The sequence below is a fragment of the Copadichromis virginalis genome, linkage group LG16 (assembly GCF_057382275.1).
Source record: "Copadichromis virginalis isolate Kocher_CV1m ecotype Utaka linkage group LG16, C_Virginalis_male_GT1.1, whole genome shotgun sequence".
Classification (NCBI taxonomy): domain Eukaryota; kingdom Metazoa; phylum Chordata; class Actinopteri; order Cichliformes; family Cichlidae; genus Copadichromis; species Copadichromis virginalis.
In genome coordinates, this window is record NC_140633.1 from 14,320,457 (window position 1) to 14,335,756 (window position 15,300).

Here is a 15,300-nt window from a genome sequence, read left to right on the forward strand (position 1 = left end):
CTTAGTCATCAGCCTAACCCTACCATAACCCTGTAAAAATGTGAATAGTTTCTGATGTGTGTCAGACTGTTTTCTAAATTCCATCATTGCCAAGATTTGGGAAAGGAATTTCACGAAAACATTAACTACATGTTCTGAATTCCCAGGGTTAGGTTTCGGAGTATCACTGATGACTTTGAACAACGTGTAGCATGTTTATCTTTACAACCTTATTTAGTTGTTAAAATGATAAAGTTTAGTACCTAAAATTTTTATGTCCTTGTCCTTTAGTTTAATCATTTGGCAAGGCAGACACAACATGGTATCATTAACAAAATGACTGCCAAATGTCAGCTTTTTCTTGTAAAGGTAATACTGTGTAATCAATATGTTTGTGAGCAGAGCTCTGGCCAGCATGTGTTTTTCAACCATATCTTGGTTAAGTTCAAACCAAATCGCAAACACACGCTAACACATGCAAGTACATAAAAAAAAACATCTGTGTTCTCACAACTTCTCTCCCCTAAAGCACCAATTTTCCAGTTAACTCAATTGTTTTAGCTTTGCGCTTTAACCACTGCTGCCAAACTGTACACACACACACATGCATACCACCTCTCCTGTGGTTTTACACATCTTCACTGTGACCCATGATGAAAACACAAGAGGCTGGTTATGTGATGTACCATGTCCTTTAATTGAGGAATGAGCAGTGTGTGTGTTTGTGTCCATGGGGTAAGGGTATGTGTCTATGCTGAGGTGTCACTGCTGTTTGAGGGCAAGCTGAATGCATCCTGCAGGAAGGCAGAGTAGTTGATGTTTTTCACGGCTGCTCGGCCACCATCAAACCCCACATCGACTTCAAACTGGAAACAGGAACAGGAACACACACGTCACTTTGAGCAGATTCAAATACTTAGTGTTGTAAATAATTGATCATTCTGGTGTCCAGCTTTATTTTACTATTTCTTTCTCTCCTCTGTGACTGTTTGTGCTTCTCTGTGATAACGCTCTCCTTTATTGTTCTTTTATTTGCTTGACTCTGCACTATGACTTGACTATGCACTTTTGCACAAATGAAACATTTCAGAGTGTAGCAAAAGGGCTATTTAAAATAGCACTGCTTTTTCAAACGTTAACAAAACTGAGGGCTGTCTTTTACCTCCATTATACTGATTAAACCCTAGGAAACAAAGGAAAATCCTGCTTACAAAAGTGCCATTTAGCACTTTCCACTTTTTTTTAAAATTGTTTCCAAGATAAAGTAAAATGAACAGAACAAAAGAATGATAACAGCAGAGGCAATAAGAAAATCAGCAATGCTAAACAGCGAGCTGGAATGCAGCAAATACCAAAAAGGCACGCAAGGAGAAGTTAGTTTGTCTGGACCTGCCAACGTGACATTCCTGTTGTTCTTGACACCTTAAAAAATGTTAAAAAGGTGCAGTGGCCATTTTTGGTCTCTTCGAGGGTTTGCCTTGGAGATTTTTTAGGACGGCAGAGTAGTTGAGCAGAGACTGAGCAATGAGTTTGGGCTTAGAAGCAGGCGAGGAAAAAAGCAGCTGGAAACCATGGCAGAGGAAAATGGAGAATAAATTAAGCACAGTGTCAGTATACACACACACACACACACACACACACACACACACACACACCGTGAGCACATACACAGATTCCTTCACTCTTGTTCTATTCACGCAAGTCTGGTGAATATCTCTCCTGCTCACCTGTTTCTGCTTAGATTTGGCTGTAGCGTAGCATGCCGAATTTGTATTACACAGGAAAGATACAAGTAAAAGAGAGAAGAAGAGAAGAGCTACTTCTTTTTGACCACCTCTGTATGTATGTCTCTCTCAAGACATTTGCCTTACACACACACACACACACACACACACACACACACACACACACACACACACACACACACACACATACACACACACACACACACACACAAATTGTCTTCTTATCCGATGACTGTTCCTTTCCGCTCACTTGATTCTGCCTTTGGCTCACTCATCCACTGAGTGATTGCAGGTTAGAGGAGAACGTAAACTCATTTTCAGTTACCCCTATTTAAAAAATCTGTGCACATGCTGTGAAATCACTTACTGTCTCTCACTGAATTGACTCTTTCTTCTTGCTTTATTTGCTTTATAGTTCCTGCTTTTTCTCACCTTTAAGGTGTCTTCAGGCATCACGGGTGGAGCAGGGTGCTCTAACCAGTTAATACCAGCAAGGAAGGCATAGTAGTCAATCTCATCTCCATCTGCAAACCTGAATAAAAGATGCCATCCACTTGAGAAACTGTTTTTTTGTGCTTCATGGTCACAGTCGCTGGAGCTTATTGAACCATTTTGCAAACTAAAATTTAAGAATTGCTTCCTTTTCAAAAATAAGTCACAGATGGAATTACACATTAATTATCAGACTCCTGCAATTTTTGCTTATTCTTCCAGTTCCAGCTGCCCCAAAGGTGCTACAATAATCATGTACTTTCTGTTTGTCTGTGGCTTCTGGAAAATCCAGTCTGAGTCAGAATCTCTGTGGCTTTCATACATTTTTTGTTGAAAGGTGAAATATTTTCAGTTTGTACGGATGCATATTGGACTGTATTCACACCACCTGGGCCAAGTTTAACCCATATTTCTGCACTTTATCTGCACTACTTCAAAACTTTTCTTTGCAACTTGTAACAACAACTGTAAAGCCAAGTATGATTTTTTTTAATGTGGAATAAAAATAAACAATGTAGACTTCAGAGAAAACAGAAACTACCAAACAATATTCTGGGCTGACAAAAGCAGCCAAAAAATACGTAGAAATTGTCTTTAAGATTTTTAAAATGTAGTTTTCTCAACCATCAGGAGATGTTAGTGCAGATTGTGATTGGGATGTCTACTTGATGTCTTATATGTCTTACCCAGTCAAATACCCCCAACACAAATAATAACAAATAAAAACAAAACTGAGTCTAAACACTGAAACTAAATAAATCAAGCTGAAACAAAAAAATGAAACGCACACTGGAAACCAACTGAAAATAGAAACCAAAATTTCAAGTGCAATTAAAAAAAACAACTCTGGTCAGAACACACCTTTAAATATTTATAAGATATGTCCTTGAAAAGATTGTAACAAGGCACCATTTCTTAATTTTTGTGGTTTTCAGTTCGGTAGAGATTTTTTTTGTATGACAAGAACAATCCCGGGCACAGATTGCGGACTGCACTTCACCTCGGTGAAAATAAACCTTTCTGAAAAGCCTTCTGAAAATGTTCTGACATTTTTGAGGGGACCTTGAACTGCTCTACTCTAAACTGATTTGTGGGCTCTTACTTGCTGAGAAGACCTTCGAGCAGGCTGTTGGGCACGGGAAGGTGGAAAGCTTTACAAATGGTCCTTATCGCTTTTGTGGAGAGACGTTGTGTCCTAAAGAAAAAAACAAAACAAGCGCACAACATATCCAACATATGGTAGAGCCAAAAGCTGCAGCTACAGTTCAGACTCGCATTGGCTGTGAGCCTGCTGTTTGTAGAGACATTTGAGAAAGGCTCTAAGAAAAAAAACAAAACAAAACATGTTGGTTAGAGGCCAGTACATTACATCAGAGACAATGTGCCATCAGCAGCAACATGAGCTGGCCTTTGTTGTTAGTTTAACATAAAGTACATGTAATTCCCATAAGGACTGACATAAATTCAGTGCTAGTGGAAAACGTTTTAAAGTGATATCGTATTTGGACAATGTGTGTAAAACAGAGGATGTCTGTCCTGCAAGAACACTTATTCTCCACAGTAATGACCGCGAGTCCAGAGGCGCCGTTCTTGTCATGCCTTCCTTATTACAGGGACGCTGATGAACAAGTTGATGCCTATCAAGGGTGTCTACACTTGTGTCACATAAACAAATCAGCAAAAGTGGGTTAAAGGTCCTATCAAGTGGATGAGCAGTGTGTGCGCATTAAATATGTGATTTTATGCACAAAAACAAAATGAAGGTGACAGACAATGAAAAACACACATAATAGACTCAGGAGACTGTGTGTGTGTGTGTGTGTGTGTGTGTGTGTGTGTGTGTGTGTGTGTGTGTGTGTGTGTGTGTGTGTGTGTGTGTGCGCGCGTGCGCACTGGGCTAAACAGGTCTTAAGGATCCATCTGGTTCCCATGCTCCGCTATGGCATTGCTGGAACTAATCGTTGCTCTGAGGTATGGGGGCCACAGGCTGCACGATTGATGCCTTGTTGTGACGCTATCTGCCTGTGTGTTTTTCTGTGTGTGTCTGTGTTTATGTTGCAATAGTATTTTGCCTTACTTGTGTCGATCGTGATCCGCGAATGCTCTGGCCATTTTAGGGAATTCTTCAAAGGCCTTCTTCTTGAGGAAGTCCTGGGCCACAGCCAGCATCAAGCCCACGTCCACCTGGGTCTGCTCGCGCTCTGAGAAACACCGGCCCAGCACCAGCACCTCGTGCTCAGACAGATTGCAGTCCAGTCCCAGCAGCAGGCTCCTATGTGGGGAGAAAATAATACACAAAAACTGATGACAAATGAATTAACCCACATCTCACAATCCTTTAAGGTTGTTTTCACACCTACAGTTCACTTACTCTGGTCCAAATCAGCTCATGAGTATCTAAACACGAAGATTTGGTTTCTGGTTACCAGATAAAACTCGAAGGGGAACTCCAAGTGAACCAAAATGTGTTGCTACAAAATAAGTGAGAACGTGTAGTATGCTTATTGGTCAGATGTGTCTGGAGCAACAAAAGTAAATAGAGGAAAGAGGTTGAGGTTATGTTCTCGCTGAGTGGATAACATGGAGAACTTACATTCAATTTATAGCTGGCCCATACTAACTGTTTTATTCTCCATTTTCCATAAAACGAAGAGAGTTCGACTTAGAATTTGATTTAAACTGACTAAACCCTGCAGATGTGAAAACACCCTTAATATACTGTGCACAGGATTTCTCTTTGCTTTCATGTGTCACTTATTATATTTACATCCCTAGAATTGGATAGGAACAAATTAGTCTCCAGTAAATCACTATTTAAACTCCACATATGTAGTGATTAACTGTCCTTTTCATCACTTTATGGTTGGGAACTAGAACCCTTCTCTCGGTCTCGTCCAAGTTACCACACTCTGCTAACAGGAGGTGCTGGCAGTAATTTCACCTTGGAGAACTGAATACATTGATCACGTACTTCAACACTTGCGGGCTAGAGATTAAACTGCAAGTGTTTTTGCTTCATTACTGTACCTTATCGACTCAAAAGGGATGAAGCCAGTGTTGCTGGGGTCACTGAGAGTCAGAAACTTCCTGATCTCACACTGTTTCTCCTCCGGAAGGGACCTTAGTTTGCTAATGATGATGCCCATGTTGGCTCTGGGAAACTTTAAAGGGTAACACAGAAAACATGCTTAATAGAATAGAATTAGAATAGAATTCAACTTTATTGTCATTGCACATGCACAGGTACAGGGTAACGAAATGCAGTTAAGGAAATAATAGCACTTAAGGAAAAGCGGACTGCTTCATGCCCCCGAGACAAAAAACTAAAACCAGCTTGAGCTGATTTCTTATTTTTCCTCTTTACCTCCTCAGCATGCTGCTCCATGTACTTGAATGTGTATTCATCAGCATCCAGAAGCTGGAAGTTGATGCTGTTAAGGCAGAGGGTAGCTCCCACATACAGATCCTGAGCTGTAAAGTACTGAGACAGCTGACTCTTAAACAGCTCCTGGCCTGGCTTCTTTACACGACCGCGCTCCAGAAACTTACCACCAAGAACACCTACAACATGGGACAGAGTGTAGAAAGAAAGCTTCTGTAATACTTAACTACATGTATCCGAACCATGAGGGTCATCGATTTGTATCTCAGGTCCTACGAGTGTTTCTGTTGCAAATGAGGATGGAAAGTTTTTACCTGAGTTCTTCTGTGGGCGTTCAAACACACTGATGGTGTCATTGGAGAGGTAGAAGGAGATGATGAAGACCCGCTCTCTGTCAACTGGATCAGCTGTAATCATCTTAGCTTGGAAATTCAGCACTTTACTGTCCAAGCCATACCTGTGGAGACAGGCTCACAGTAGAGTTCGGGGCTAGCACTAACACACATATAGTGAGAGATAGAGTAGAGATAAAAAACTTTCACTAATTTGATTGTGACTGTGACTTAAACTCATCGAACCTGTCTTTCGCCATAAATTTCTGGAAGTCTTTCCGTGGTGGCTTGGGCAGGAGGTGCTGGCAGAAGCTAAGCGAGTCCTCCTCTGAGCCAAAGCCGTTGTAGGGGGGCACAGGTCTCGGGGGCTTAGGGGCTGGCGGAGCTTTGTACTGCAACGGGGTGAAGTCCTCTAAGAGGAAGCAGAAGAAAGAAGAGACAAAACATTTAAAAGAAGAAAATAAACCCAGGAGGAGAGCTTAAATGATCACAACGAAACAGGTCATCTATCCCTGAGCTGACCCCTGACTACTCAGAGCAAGAAGGGACACTTCCATCACAGTTACCTGTCAGCGGGGCCTCTGTCTTGTTTCCTACTGTGACTAATGCAGCAAGCCCCCAAAACCTGCCCAGGGTGGCAGTGAGCAAGGATACACTATAAGGTTTTTCCCTGCTGGGGAGTAAGTGCCTTTAACTTTAACTGGAGGCCCAGGTGTCTTTTGTCAGTTCATCAGTGGTGTTGAACACTTTCTGTTTTTCTAATAAGCGTCAAGCAATAAGCGCTCTCTATAGACAGAAAGCAAATCTATCCTGTACCATTGGATTCAGGAATCACCTCCACAAGAAAGACGGCTTTGGCAGATGCTTGCTCTTACTGCCCCCAAGTGTTTATATTAATGCAATGCAAGACACAAGTGAAAATCCCCAGGAAAAAATATGTCACTGTAAGCATTTTCTTACATCAGTTATTCCATAGGTGTATACATAATGCAATTTTTTTTTTCAGTTGACAATCCTGTCCAAAGAAACAATGCAAACATTTTTAGTAATACTCAAATAAAGAAATCAACAGCACTGCAGTAGTGTTTACCGTACCGATGCCATATTTGGCGCGGTAGTAGTGTTTGGTGAAGTCATCACAGTCAGCGAGGATTACTCTCCTGCCCCACACATTCACTTCCCCACCAATGATTAAATCACAGTCCTTGTAGAATTCCTCGTGGACAGCTCCGGTCTGCAGGTGAGAATAGAGATAATGACATGAGTAAACAAAACAAAAACTTATATAGAATCTTACTTGTTGAATTGAATTACTTAAACACACATGAATTGGATGGTTATATCTATTAAGAGCCTGGTGCTGAGTGGATACAGGGAGTGGGACATGGTGATCGAAGAATCCTGTATTAAAATCCACAGCAGAAATTATGTCAGCAAAAATGGTGGAATAAGATTAACGCTCTGTGGAAGCATTTTAAAACCTTATTTTGGGTCAAACTCAGGAAACCTTTTATTTCTGATAAGACTGATGGTTGCATACAGGCAAAACTGAAAATTGATGGAATTATTATTTAATACAGAAAAGTGTGGTCAAACATAATCTGTGTTTGATTAGCAACAGCTTCTTTTTCAGCATGACACTGCCAACGCAGTAAAAGCATATCTGAATAGAGAAACACACAATGGAACATTATCAGTCATGGACTGGCCTCAGCAGAATCATTTTAGCAGTGTGGCATCATCTTCACAGAGAACAGAACAAAAAGCAGCCAACATCCAAAGAAGAACTTTGAAAGTCTTTGAGAGCTATTCCTAAAGGATAGTCAAAGAAATTAGAAGAAAACCCACCTAAGAGAGTTCAGACTGTGAAGTATAAAGGTGGTCATACTTTGACTTTCAAGGTCTTGTACATCCTCTGTTTTTGCCTTATATATTGTATTTCCACATATGTACACACATGTTTCAATAAATTGCCTCTATTTCCTAATTTCCTAGCAAAATATGGAGGAAATGAGGAGTGACACAAGAGGTTTGCACAGTATTGTATTAACTGAAAAAGGAAGCTGCCTTCCCCTAGACTGGATTACTGGATTGTAATTTGACGCATATTTTATCCTCTAACTCTAATCGAGTGTCTTAATAGCTCGTTTTAGGTTTAACCTCTGAGATTCATGTAAATCTCGCTAACTGCCTAGCCTCTCAGTGACCTCTCAAATAACATCCCGTTAGCATGTTTGTAGTGTGAGCGTGGCTGAGACAGGACATACTTTGAGGCTGTCCAGTATGTAGCGGTTTCCCATAGTACTGGAGGTGAGCACGTTGAGCACCGTGCGGTCTGTTATCTCTCCAGGCTGCTTGACTTTGGCTGGAACATGCTGCAAAAGGGAAACAAGTGCGGACAGGAAAAATACAGAAACTGTTAAACAAAAATTATTCTTTATAAGTAAATACCATTCTGCATGCACACAACTGGTAAGAGAAATAAAAAGACGGATAAAAGACTGAAAGAGAGAGGGAGAAGCAGATCAACAAAATAAGACTGAAGAAGGAAACGAGATCTGTCGTTAAGGACACGGTGATTTCCCACTGGATGGCAAAGTCTGCTCAACCTTTAAGGCTGACATTTAATAAAAAGGCATCGGAGCAAACAACGTTACTGGACTGAAAACACATAGTTATACATTGACATGATTGATGCCTGGATGTCCTTCAGGATGAATTAAGCTTGGTCAGTCAGTAACTGGAGGAGAAAGCCTACATGCTTGAGGGAAACTGGGTGCTAAAGCAGTCCTGTCAGAGTGAATGAGGTCTCCATGAAAGCAGGAAGACGAAAAGAAGCAACACAACCAGAAAGAGGGACACTGCAAGCCTTTAGGTTAGGAGTAACCATCTTTAAAAGTTAACAAAAACAAAGAAATAGCAAAACTTCAAGCTCAAAAAAGCCCTTATTTATCCTTTTGTATAACCCTGCCTGTGCTTTTTTTCTTTACTCTCTCATTTCTCGACAGCTGTTATCGCGCTCTTATCACGCTGCTTTACCTACCTTAGGTAGTCTGCAGCGACGAAGAAATTTGTTCACTTTGTCTCTGCCAGAATTTGGGGGGATCACCTCCCGGATCTCTATGGTGTCATCAACCAGGAAGTAGTGCAGTATGAGCTCCCGCAAGTCAACATAAATGCTCTGTGAGTCATCCCAGAAGCAGTAGAAGCGCAGGACTTTGCGGTCATGGTCCAAGAACTGCTTCAGCGTATCATGTCTCTCATATGGCCGAAGTGGCTGCATACTCTTTTTGAGCTGAAAGCGTGAAACAAATAGATTATTCGCTATAACTTTCTTTAAAAAAAATAAATAAAGGAGGATTAAAATATATTTCGACAGAGTTAAAAAAAAAAAAAAGAGTTAAAATAAAATACAAACAACAAAAAATGTATTTCGGATGCCCACCTGTTCCCGTAGGCTGCTGTAGGGGTCCTCAGGTACAGTTGTAGGGTTATTTACGTGCACCCCAAGTTTTGTCAGAAAGTTCCTTGTGAAAGAGTCACAGTCAGTCACAGTGAATGTGCGAGAGTGCAGCTTCATCTGTTGGTTGATGTTGAAATGGAACAGGTTGTAGAACTGGCCTTCATTTGGAGGAGGCAGTGGAATACGGTGGCGACGAATGAGTGTTCCTATGACAGGGATCACCAACACAGTAACAAATGAGTCTGGAAACTCTCATCATATTGCAGATTTTTGGGCCACTTGGGAAAAAGCAGAAGATTAACAAAAATCCAAACCCAATCCCAAAAGAGTTGTGATGCTGTATAGAATGTAAATTAAAACAGAATGCAATCACTGACAAACTCATAAACCCATATTTGTCTGGAGAAATGTCTTTTTGCAAGAGACAAAGCTGAAAATCAATGCTGGATGCCCATGATCATCGCCACCCCGAAGGCATCTAATACAGGCATGGTTTTATCATGGAAATCACTGCATCAGCTCAGGGACACTTCCAGAAATCACTGTTCACTTTCCACAAATGGTTGGCAGAAACGGTTAAAGCTCAATCATGCAGAGAAGAAGCTGTATGTGAACAACGCCACCATCTTCTCTGAGCAAACACTCATTTAAAATTTAGAGAGGCAAAGTAGACTGCATCTGTAGTCAGACGAATTAAAATGCAATATTTGAATTTCTTCTTCTTCATCTTCCTCCCATCAAATTCAAAAGTGACTTTATTTTTTTCTTAAAAATGTTACAAGTTTTTATCATGAGTAAAATGTGAGTTTATCAGATTTGCAACTCATTTTATTCTGTTTCCATTTATATTTTGCATAGTGTCTCATTGTTTATTTATTTATTGAGGCTGTAATTGAATTTAAGCAATATTCTCAAGATATTTCCTGTTATATCACAGACACCTTGGGGAATGCCACTGTTCTTGTACTCCGGCTCCACAACCTGTATGGTATCGTCTTCCAGGAAGAAGTAGATCTTACACTTTCTGATTCTGTACGTCTCAGACTGAGCCTCAGGTACAGTCTCCTGGAAGTATGCATCAAAACACAGAACCTAGAAGAACAAAATGATATTTTGTGGCTAAAATTACTCAAATGACAAATGCGAAATGATTACAGGCTTTAAAAAATACCAGGCTTTAATTTTTTTTTTACTTGAATGAGTAACACAAGATATTGGAAGCTTTAAACCTTAATAACAGACATGAAAAAAATAACATAAAGCTATACCATGTCTGTCTGAGTGGAGAATTAAAATCAGTTTCTATTATTCACCTGTTTGTCAAAGGTTACCCATGGTGGTAAACCGGTACCACTTCCTATGGGATAGACGGAGTACTTTGGTTTAATCTCCTGACCAACTAAATGTTCTCCTCCAATGCCTGGCTTCTCAGACCCAACCAGCATAGGGACTCCACTGGAATAGTTAAAATGTTGGGATTTGTGGAATCTCTCCTTCCCCAGCTGTGGTACAGAAAGGAGAAAGTATATCTGAGCACTTTCTATTAAAAACATGTTAAATAGACTGGTTCTTATATGCCTGAGTACTCAAAGCGCTTTCTAAACAGCATACATCACTCACCCACTCGTACAACCACTTTTATCTGAGCTTAAGCGCTCTCTAGCTAACAGGCGACCTGGGGTTAGTTTCTAGCTAAGGAAGTCGCCTGCTAACGAAACTCGGTAATTTGCGAGAAACATACGAAGTGTCGTAAACTTACTCTTTCATTGGGAGAGTTCCCTGGCAGAAACGGTAAAGCCATGGTGGTAATACTTATAACTGTTGGATTACTTTCTCCATAAAACTCAGCGGCCCTGAAGTTCCAACGGTCTGTTATTGGTCTGTTACCATGGAAACGTCTTTTGGGGACACGTCTCTTAGCAACAAAAAGAACCAATGAAATATTTTTATTTTCATAACAATATTCAAATTATTGCTGTTCATCGTATATTTTGATGCTAACATAGCCAATTAAATAAAAAAGAATTTATAAACAGTATTTTTCCTACAAGTTAAAAAGTGCAACAGAGCGTAAACTGTGTACTTATGTACTATTTATATATTAAAGTTTACAAATAGTATCAGAGTTGGCATAATATAACCACCACTACTAAGGTAATTAAGTAATTATCCCTGTAAATAATACCTTGCTGTTTAGAGTTTACTGTACATTCTGATGATTTGGAAATAATTCTTGCTTGAACTTTTACGCCATCTAAAAGCCCTCTGTGTCTACCTAAGAAATTATAATTTAATGTATGCCACACACATCCTGCAAAAATTTAACTTGGACTCAAGAATACATTATAACACATCCTGTTTCCTTGTAAACTGTAAACTATTATGCTTGTAGGGCATACAAAAATAAATGGCCAGAGTAGCAGCTCATTTTTGTTTCTAATTATAAGTGCAAACTAAAACATTTTACAAAATCCAAGTGAAAGTAAACCAAAGCATGGATGAATGTATACTAACAGACTTCAAAGGCATCCGAGACTAGGTTTCTTCATCTGTACAGTTAAATAAACTGCACTGTAAATTGAATTAGACACAATTAAACATATTTCTTTATTTTTATTTACTTACATAATAGTCAGACCACAGCCTTCAGTACCCAAAGCAATGCTAAACATAATAGACCATAAAAAACAGAGACCGCAAAGACTGGTGTAACCCAGTTTTTACTTTGAAGATGATTGATTATAATGTGTTAAACCAAAATATAAAAATTAACAGTGGCACTGATGGAATACCCTAAAGACATGCATCCCCTGCCAGGTGTAGGTGAACTGAAATCTATTTGCCCCAACTGTGCACAACCACAATGGGAAATCTTTCCTTCTGGAACACTGTCCCGTTTTTTTAATAAATACATAATAACAGAAACATTCTGCTGGGTTTCCTTTTTTGATTTAATTTACATGATATGTATTATTATTTGGCGTTAAAACTGGAGTGTTTCAAGATGGCCATTCTGGGCTAATAAATAAGTCCCATGTCTATATCAACAAGTATGGTGTTATAAACAGAGGGGTTTGCAATGCAGCTTAAGTAAAAACACAGAGCTCCAAGCTAAACTGGTATCTGTTGGTCACTTGCTGTTAAAACACTTGAGAACGTTTCAGCAAAGACTTATAATTATCCCCTATAGCTTTTTATAACATCAGAAACATAACACAAAAAAACCCCAATAACTCTTCTCATTCGGTAGGTCCTAAGATGCCAGGCCGAGCAGGAATCCTCCGATGAAGCCACTTGTGACGACAATGTTTTTCTTCACAAACTCTCTGGACTGAAAGACACAAACCATATTTCATATGACACAGTCACTTTTTCGTTGTAATGGGAGGGTGAAAATGATCTCACAGTCAACCAGACAACTCACAACAAAATTACCTTCTCAACAAATGTGTTGAGCTCAGGGACTGCCTGATCTGTTCCCTTCTTTAACTGCTTCTTAGCTTTGTTGACATCCTTCTCTACTCGCTTCCAGTCCACTTGGATATAGCCACTGTTGTTAGCTACCTGAAGAAAGACAGATTCATGAAAACAATGTCAATGTGTTGAAAAGCTTAACCTGCACATATTTATGCAGGGCGATGCAATAATACCTGTAAAAGCAGAAGACCTCCCCCCACTGCGGTAGCAGCAACTTTTCCAACCTTCTGGAAGAGGTAACCTGCACACCTAAGGCAAATTGAAAAGAGAGCATAGTAGCTGATCTAACAATAATAATGACACAAGTTAGCCTAACAATGACCATTGTAAGGTGGCCATTCACTGTCATAAGGTTTGCATGATGTGAAAGGTTCCACTGATAAAGTGTAACTAAGACACTGTTTGCAAGATACCTTAACTGCAGAGTTATAAAGTTGGGAGTGTGAAATTTGTTTTCTTAAGTGATGGCAAAATACAATTTTGTCTCTCTGCTACAGTAACACGTGAACAGCACGATGAGCATGCACTATATGTAATACAATACTGTACAAAACATTTTGAGCTACTCCTCATTTCCTTATATTTTACTTCCAAAGAGCCAGGCCTCCTGGTCATTTTTTAAAGCGGCCTTGAGCAGTAGCTCTCCAGCCCTTCTGATGCTCTTTTAATGTTTTTCTTTGGACGTTCCTTTCCAAGTTCTGAGGTATGCCAAATGACACAAGAACTGGGTTGTAAATAACTTGTCAAAAGTAATAAATTCATGAACACAGAAAATGATCTTTGATCCACCACCCAATGTCATCTCTAAAGTGTTTGATTTGGAAACTGAAACTAAAGAATGAAACTGCTGCCATACACGCTGCTAAAGGCATACCTGGATAACCCCCCCCCCCCCCAAAAAAAAAAAAAACCCCAAACAAAACAAAACAACAACAACAAAAAACACAGTGGAACGCTGTCAGCCACTGATTGTGCAAAGCCTGGACCTCAACATTACTGAAGCAGTGTGAGATCATCATGACAAAGAATGGATCAAACAGCATTCAAAGGAGAACTTTGAAGAACTATCTTTGAAGAGTGCTTAAAGGACTTAGACGAAAGCTTTCTGAGGAGACTTCGGGCTGTTGAAGAATACTCATGACCATGATCACTTAAAAGGTCATGAGTATTGTATAAACTCTGTTTTTCTTATATACTGTATATATGTTTGCATGTTTCAAATACTGTCTGCACACATTTCATATTTTCCTAGGAAAGGGGAATGTGGGGTGGCTAGAGATTTTTGCGCAGTACAGAAATAAAGACATCCGTGTCCAATTAGCCAACAGAAGATATACTGTAAACAAGATGAGACACAGAGCAATTTATAACCATCTAAATCTTGAGATTTTCTCATTTTGTGTTGGGGTGTTTCTCAGCCATTCATATTTACTACGCTAAAGGCAGCATAATTTTAACGAGAATATTTACCATCCACTCACTCCACCTATTGCAATCTGTGTGGCCACAGAGTATTTTTCAGCTATGGGGCCGGAATTCTTTCCGAAAAGGCGGTTCCACCATCGCTGACGTTTAGCGTATTCTGTCAGATCCACGACCTTGTCGTAAATCTCATCTTCCACTTGTGTACATACAAGAAAAAATAAAAGACAGCTAGCATGAAATAACAATGAATACAGCGGCGAGAAGCCTTACAAGCACAGTTATATTAATGCTACAAAATCAACATACGATTCTGGACGCTATTATCCATAACTCAACGATCAATTTTAGTAGTTTCCTGCTTTTTTACTTAAGATTTATCATGACAGAGGCAGATACCAATAGTTTCATTACGGGCTCCATTACAACTTACTAAAATTCATGGGCCTAACAATAACTTAGCATGACTACATAACTAAAGCTAACAGGTGAAAAGTTAATGTTAGCTGTAAATGGTGCGGCCCAGGACACAGTCAACGCTACAGAGGAAACGGGAAAACGTCTTCAAGGCTTCTTAGCAGCAACGCGAACGTTACTAAATGCACCCACGGTGTCGAGACCGTCCTGGATCCGAATAACATGCAATAACTTTGCAGGCCTCCTTACCCTTGCTATTCGCCATTTTGGAGTGCACTGGTCTGTCCTCAGCTGCTTTCACGTCCGGCGTCATTTGCATAAATTTGACGGTGAAAAAGAAACTGAGACATGGGCAGGCCTACATATACTGCAATGTTATACGTTGTGTAGTAGTAATAATAATAATAATAATAATAATAATAATAATAATAATAATAATAATAATACATGTTTTTGTTTCTTATGAAACATTTGGAGATTTTGCCAGTCTCGCAACTCCATCCAGGTTTCGCGTGACCTCCAATACACTCAGTGCACTGAAGGTTGTTAGGACACAGGTATGGGCAGCTAAAGGTGTGTTGGTTGTGACTA

At 39.8% G+C, this 15,300-nt stretch overlaps 2 protein-coding genes across 3 annotated transcripts; both read right to left on the bottom strand.

Annotated features, from left to right (window-relative positions):
- Window positions 1–652: 652 nt before the first annotated feature.
- efhc2 (EF-hand domain (C-terminal) containing 2) lies at window positions 653–11,306 on the bottom strand. 2 transcript variants are annotated; one of them, XM_085435481.1, is made up of 15 exons: window positions 11,153–11,305; window positions 10,707–10,895; window positions 10,335–10,485; window positions 9,376–9,599; window positions 8,974–9,225; window positions 8,198–8,305; window positions 7,026–7,164; window positions 6,177–6,342; window positions 5,913–6,055; window positions 5,581–5,777; window positions 5,244–5,377; window positions 4,294–4,488; window positions 3,319–3,411; window positions 2,157–2,256; window positions 653–845 (listed from the first exon to the last, which is right to left on the bottom strand). In XM_085435481.1, exons 1-15 carry the CDS (start codon window positions 11,192–11,194, stop codon window positions 729–731), a joined length of 2,250 nt encoding a protein of 749 aa, XP_085291607.1. In that variant the 5' UTR covers window positions 11,195–11,305; the 3' UTR covers window positions 653–728. The 2 variants fall into 2 exon arrangements, with proteins under 2 accessions (XP_085291607.1, XP_085291608.1); XM_085435482.1 differs by lacking the exons at window positions 653–845; window positions 2,157–2,256; window positions 3,319–3,411 and adding an exon at window positions 3,424–3,535 and having other exon boundaries at window positions 11,153–11,306.
- A 680-nt stretch (window positions 11,307–11,986) lies between these two features.
- fundc1 (FUN14 domain containing 1) lies at window positions 11,987–15,043 on the bottom strand. Its single transcript, XM_085435483.1, has 5 exons — window positions 14,959–15,043; window positions 14,341–14,491; window positions 13,044–13,119; window positions 12,829–12,957; window positions 11,987–12,724 (listed from the first exon to the last, which is right to left on the bottom strand). The coding sequence occupies exons 1-5, from the start codon at window positions 15,026–15,028 to the stop codon at window positions 12,647–12,649; spliced, it is 504 nt and encodes a 167-aa protein (XP_085291609.1). The 5' UTR covers window positions 15,029–15,043; the 3' UTR covers window positions 11,987–12,646.
- Window positions 15,044–15,300: the final 257 nt, after the last annotated feature.

What these genes read in the sequence shown, in the direction of transcription:
- fundc1 (XM_085435483.1), bottom strand. Translation starts at nt 15,028, where the DNA reads ATGCAAATGACGCCGGACGTGAAAGCAGCTGAGGACAGACCAGTGCAC. An exon ending in CAAAATGGCGAATAGCAAGG is followed by an intron (nt 14,492 to 14,958) that starts GTAAGGAGGCCT and finishes TATGTACACAAG; the next exon opens with TGGAAGATGAGATTTACGAC. An exon ending in TCAACACATTTGTTGAGAAG is followed by an intron (nt 12,725 to 12,828) that starts GTAATTTTGTTG and finishes TGTGTCTTTCAG; the next exon opens with TCCAGAGAGTTTGTGAAGAA.
- efhc2 (XM_085435481.1), bottom strand. Translation starts at nt 11,194, where the DNA reads ATGGCTTTACCGTTTCTGCCAGGGAACTCTCCCAATGAAAGA. An exon ending in GGGTAACCTTTGACAAACAG is followed by an intron (nt 10,486 to 10,706) that starts GTGAATAATAGA and finishes TTGTTCTTCTAG; the next exon opens with GTTCTGTGTTTTGATGCATA. An exon ending in ACAGCAGCCTACGGGAACAG is followed by an intron (nt 9,226 to 9,375) that starts GTGGGCATCCGA and finishes TCACGCTTTCAG; the next exon opens with CTCAAAAAGAGTATGCAGCC.